Source organism: Vigna unguiculata, chromosome 8 (genome assembly GCF_037176805.1).
Source record: "Vigna unguiculata cultivar grain cowpea cultivar isolate G323 ecotype 2 chromosome 8, ASM3717680v1, whole genome shotgun sequence".
NCBI classification, from domain to species: Eukaryota; Viridiplantae; Streptophyta; class Magnoliopsida; order Fabales; family Fabaceae; genus Vigna; species Vigna unguiculata.
The window spans coordinates 3,994,672-4,001,174 of record NC_140799.1 but is presented as its reverse complement, the minus strand read 5'-3'; the positions used below and the strand labels follow the sequence as shown (position 1 = coordinate 4,001,174).

The 6,503-nt window shown below is 23.3% G+C and overlaps 1 protein-coding gene across 1 annotated transcript; it reads left to right on the top strand.

Moving 5' to 3' along the window:
• Nucleotides 1–430: 430 nt before the first annotated feature.
• LOC146884033 (uncharacterized) lies at nt 431–1,009 on the top strand. Its single transcript, XM_085665571.1, has one exon. The coding sequence runs from the start codon at nt 569–571 to the stop codon at nt 848–850; it is 282 nt and encodes a 93-aa protein (XP_085521697.1). The 5' UTR covers nt 431–568; the 3' UTR covers nt 851–1,009.
• Nucleotides 1,010–6,503: the final 5,494 nt, after the last annotated feature.

Here is a 6,503-nt window from a genome sequence, read left to right as displayed (position 1 = left end):
AATGAAAGTATTGTGTAATTGTTTTAAATGGGTTAAATATGTTATTAGTCCTTAACTTTTAGTAAATTTTGGAATTAGTTTATTTTAAAATTTTGAATTGATTTAGTCATTCATTTTTTGAAATACGTAAATTTAGTTATTTTAATAAAATTTTGTTAAGTTTATTTGACATTTCAAGCACGTCTCATAATAGTATTTGACTTAATATTAAAACAAAAATATGTCAAACAATATAAACAATTCAAATACAATCTTAAAATGCTTACTAAATCCACATAAGGACTAAATTAGTCTAAAGTTTCGAAATAAACTAATTTCAAAATTTACTAAAAATTAAGACACCAAAAACATATTTAACACCTCGAAAAAAAAGAAAAAAAAAAAGACAGCAAAGTGAAACAATGCCAACCAAGGTCCAACCTTAATGATAGAACATAGGTCATATGGGGTTGTTGGAGAACCCCACAGTGTCACTCACTTTCCCTGAAATTATGATAAGAAAGGTGTGAGCTTTAAGAGTGAGAGAGAGAGAGAACCCAGTATTGTTCTTCCTCCCTGGTGAATTTCCATGGAAGATTTGAACTACAACACATCAAGATCAAGGTCTCTTTCCTATCCACAAGCTGAAACGGTTTCAAACAAGAAGGAGTTGAAGATGAAGAAAGGAAAAAGCATGTCAAGGACCTCCATTTCCAAACCTTGGAGCCTTTCTGATCCTGAGTTTCAGAGGAAGAAGAGGGTTGCAACCTACAAAATGTACTCTGTGGAAGGGAAAGTGAAAGGCTCTTTCAGCAAGAGCTTTAGGTGGCTCAAAGATAGGTACTGGCAAGTGGTTTATGGATGCTGCTGATTCATTATCATCACTTGTTTCTTCTATTTTCTGTTATCTGAGTTTTCTGTTCATCATTTACCAGAATTATGGGTTATTTATCATTATTCATCACATTAATCAGGCTTCAGTTTGTTTATAATTAAAGTTCATGTTAATTATTACCTTCTTTTTCATTCAGTCATCTTCTCTATTCTTGTTTTTCATTTCTTTAATACCAGTCTAATGGATTCATAAAGTGTTCTGTTGTTAAATTCATGAAGTGTTCTTGAATACCAGTTTAACACACACATACATACATATATATATATATATATATATATATATATATATATATATATATATATATATATATATATATATATATATATATATCGTCTAATCCTTTTACTTTATTAAATTACAAACACTGTTTTAAGAATTTGTTCATAGCTTAATATAAGAACACACAGGACCTGTACTATAATTCAAGGACATGTTTCTGTAACATTGATTCAAAATTAAAAATGAAGTTTGGTGTTTATCTGGATCGTATGTGATTAGCCGAATTACATGATATCTAGCAAGAACATTGTTTGTTTTATTTGCTTCTAACATGTGGTGCAGAAAAAAATGAACAGTTTATAGTCAACATTGAACTGTTGACCACTGCTTTCAGATCTCTCATTGTTCTAGCCTCTAATATGAAAAGAAGAAGATATGTTTAGAAAATTTCTAACATGATAGTTTATTTGAGTATAGGTTTAATTCGTATTAATAGTTAATAAAATTAAATATGTATTTAGTATTTAGTAATTATCATGTGCTTATTACAAAAATTTAATGTTACTTTTAATGAAATGATTAAAGATCGTAAATTAATAAAAAAAAAATTCAAATACATATTTAATTATTATTGAAATTCAAATAAAATTAACAAAATTAAAATCATTGTACTGATATTTTAATTTTTTTTATTATACTTAAAAATTATATATATATATATATATATATATATATATATATCACCAATTTCATATTTCTAACCATTTCAAACTTTTATGGTGAAAAAAAAATCGTTTGTAATTGTCCTTTTTCACGAAATTTAGTTTTGTTGAGTGGACAAATTAGTTCTCAAATTTTATATTAAAAGATATATGAATTTAATATTTTTTTCAAATTTACAATAATTAAAAATTATTGTTAATAATATAATTGAAATAAAAAAATAAATCATATTTTCATTTGCAACCACATCCGAGTACTTTTTAGCCACTTGGTATAATGAAAACAATTATCAGAACTTAACCTATACGGACATGGATTTTTTTTCGAAAGTAGCACAGGTTTTTTTTTTTTTTTTTTATATATATATATATATTTTCCATATAGTATACTGTGTCTTCTTTTATATGACTAGCATGGTTTTTAAATAGGCCAGAATTCGATTTTTAGGGTCAAATTCTAACCTTTATTTTTTCATAAATTGATTTTAAAACTAGTCAGAATTCGGTTGCTGAGTAATCGAATTCTGAGCTGATTTTTTTTAGCTTTCGTTATTTTAAAATAGAAGGAAAAAAGAAAAAAATTATTATTTTTTGTTTAGTTTTAATTATTTATAAGAGAATGAAAAAAGGTTAAATGTAAGAATTATAATAAGTTAATTTAATAATTGTTAATGTATTAATTGATAATGTATTAGTTGATTTAACTTTTTGAAATAATTAAATATCAAAAAATGTATCATTATATTTTTAAATAAATTAAGTTTCTTATTATTTGATATGTAATTTATAGATTATTAAAAATTGTATTTTGAAAATGAAAGAATAAATAATTGATTGAAAAATTGTTGTTAAAGGAAAGGATATTTAATTGGAATTATTGGCTTAAATAAGCATTGTATAATTTTGTTTATTGTTGTATAAATTGTAGAATTCAATTATTTTTAAAAATAAAATAAAAAATAATAATTTGACGTCAATTATATCAATTATTGGATACATCCAAATTTAGACATCCATTTATGTAATTTTTCAGTTTCATTTTAATTTGAATTATATCAACTATGTTAGATATAACGAGTTTCATTCACTAAATATATTTTCTATTCACTTAAACTTCTTCAATTTCATTACTACATATTCTTTAATATTCTTTAAAGCTGCAAATATATTACAAAAAAATAAACCAAACACAAAGAATTTAATAAAAAGTATATATATATATATATATATATATATATATATATATATTTCAATTAATTACTTAAAAGGAAAAATATATATAAAACATATTTTCTTTTATGAATTATATTGATCATTCTTATACATTTTTCAATTCTTAATTTTTATTCCCGTATGATAAATCAAAATAATAATAATTATTTAAAACAAAATTAATTATTTAAAACTTCACACAATAAATTTTAACATCAAATTTTAACTATAAGTCATCAATGCCTAATTAATAAACCTTTAACAACAAAATAATAATTAAATTAATTTATTTCACAAAGTAATTATGCATTTTACAATATTACTAAATTAACTTAGTATAATTTTTATATATAATATTTTTTTTCTTTTATCCTTCTATTATTAAAAATAATAATAAGAAAACCCAAATCAGAATTCGATTTCCCGAAAATAAAATTCAGACTAATTTGAAAGATAATTTATACAAAAATAAATGTCAGAATTCTGACTTATTTTAAAAATCATGCTAATCATGCTAATCATGTAAATAAAAGTTACATTTATGTAAAATAAAATATTGTTTGTTTGTAATATTATTTTAAGTTGTAGGGGTCATTAGTGTCAGGTCTTTCGAGAGAAAATCACCAAAGAGATAAATACTAATGAAACTGATCTCAACCCACACATAAAAGATTGACACCACTTTTAATCCAAAACCTTTAAGACAATGAATTTATGGATTTTCATCCTTATATGATGCTCAATTTTCTCATTTTTACTCAATTTGGAACTTAGACTCACATTTGGAATTCCAACAATTAACAAATTGATAGTATTTATTTCTCAACAACCTCTTGTGATTCTCTTATGTTCATTCTATAAAAGTATTATCTCTTTGATATTAGATGCCCAAGTATTATCTCTTTGATATTAGAAAGAAGTTACAATATAGGTTTAATCACACGGAAGGTCCCTGTTTTCGTTACAAAATTTCAATTGGGTCCTCAACTTCAAAGTTATCTCAATTGGGTCCTATTTTTTTAAAATTTGTTCCAATTTGGTCCTTTGTGTTAGGGCATTATTGACGACGTTAAGTGTGTGCTACGTGTCAGCTCATGTTTTTTTTTTAATTTTTTTAATTTTTAATTTTAATTTTTTACTTTTTTTCTTGAAAAAATAGTTGACATGTGTCAAATTAGGATTTTGTCACGTGTCAGCTTGTGATTTTTCTAATATTTTTTAAATGTTTATAATTTTTAAATTAAAAAAAAACTACCACGTGTCAAAATATGATTCTGTCACGTGTCAATTATTTATGTGAAGAATATCGATTTGGTCCCTATATTTGTTATTTTGTCTCAATTTAATTATAATCTCTTTTTAAACTGAAGTAATTTCAAATCTTCCAAATTCAGACCAAATTTAACTTTTATATCAATATTATAATGATATTTTTATTATAATAGATATTTTTTAAATTCAAATGTAAGTTGTTTAGAAATTATTAAAACAATTTTTTTAAATAAAGTTCAATGCAAAATGTAAATTTAAATAAAATTAATTTGGTTAAAAATATTTATTATAATAAAAATATCATTATAATATTTATATAAAAGTTAAATTTGGTCTCAATTTGGAAGAGATGAAATTACTTCAGTTTAAAAAGAGATTATGATTAAATTGAGACAAAATAACAAACACAGGAATCAAATCGAGATTTTTGACAAATAATTGACATGTGACAGAATCATATTTTGACACGTGACAATTTTTTTAAATTTAAAAGTTAAAAAATTACAAGCTGACACATGACAAAATCGTAATTGACCCGTGTCAATTGTTTTTTCAAGAAAAAAAAAGTAAAAAAAAAAAAAAAAATCACGAGCTGACACGTGGTACATAGTTAACGTCATCAATAATACCCTAACGGAAAGGACCAAATTAGAACAAATTTTAAAAAAATAGGACATAATTGAGATAATTTTAAAGTTGAGGACCTAATTGAGATTTTGTAACGAAAACAAAGACCTTTCGTGTGATTAAACCTTACAATATATTGCATCATTGCATCAAACCTAAGTAGTTCATCTTACTACTATTCAATTAAAATGTATAAATGATATTATATTATTTCTATTTAACTTGTAGTACTTATCTTAATTGAAAAGTTATAAGTGTAGATATTATGGGATAAGACACATGTATACAATCATATTCAGAAGTGTTATTGACTCATCAAATGAGATCATATACAATTAACTCAAATATATTAAATATCTAGATGTAAATTTTATATTAAATATTTTATTATGTAGATTTTCAATGATCCTTCTCCAATAAAAGATGAAGTAAAAAAAAGGTTCAAAAGGAATGAACATCATTTCTTTTAAGTACCTAGTGTAATGATCATGTTAGGACATTAGCATTTTTAAAGTTAATAATTTTGTATATAGTATAACATTTTAAATGATCATGTATGGTAATAAATCATTAAGATTTTATTTGAAATTTTGAGTTCATAAACTATGATTACTATACAAGGATTTATTATGTGATTAGGGAAATGAATAATCAAGAAATTAAAAAATATATACTTTCTATGAGCGTCATAACATTAAATATCATAACAAATATCATATTCTATGATGGTTAAAACTTTAAGCATATTAAAATTTTTTACTTTGTATGACACATCTAATATGAAGTATCATATAAATAATACATTATATAACATAAAAACTCTAATCATTATAAAAAGTCAATTTTTTATGATAGTTGTATAAATGTTATAAAAATTTTAAAGAATTTATATCACTTGTAACTATGGCAGTTAAAAAATCGACATAATAAGTATATTTTAAATGTAAAAAGAAACTATTTGTTACATCGGTCACTACAACAAAAATCACTTTAGACAACGACATAAAATTATGATATAAATTATAAAAACCGTGGTTTAAAGATTAGACCAAAATTTTTTAGACGTGGTATAGGTGAGTGTAGCTATAGATAATAGACAACGGTTTTTAGTATGACAATATTTTTAAAACCGTTGCTTAAAATTCTCACAATAGACAATAATTTTACATGTTGATTTTATACCTTACCTATGTTTTTAAACCACATTTTTACTAGTTTTGCCCACACAGTTTAAAGCAACAATTATATAATCACGGACTTTCATGATATTTATACATCATTTATAAAAATGAAATGTTGTTTATTATACGTTTAGGCTACATTTATTCAGCCGTTATCTATTTTAATGTGGTATAAACTATAAATTGTTATAGTGGGTGTAATTCATTAATTTTTTAAAAACAAAAGTGTGAAATCAACAAAGTCACATAACTCAAATCAAATACTTCAGTCAACTATTAAAATAAACCTACACAATAGTTTTGGATATTGAAAAAGTTATAATTATCTCCGACGAAAATTCGTTAGTGATATTCAAAATTTGTAAATAAAAAAGTTAGTTATTTTTGAAAAAAAAA

What these genes read in the sequence shown, in the direction of transcription:
- LOC146884033 (XM_085665571.1), top strand. Translation starts at nt 569, where the DNA reads ATGGAAGATTTGAACTACAACACATCAAGATCAAGGTCTCTTTCCTAT.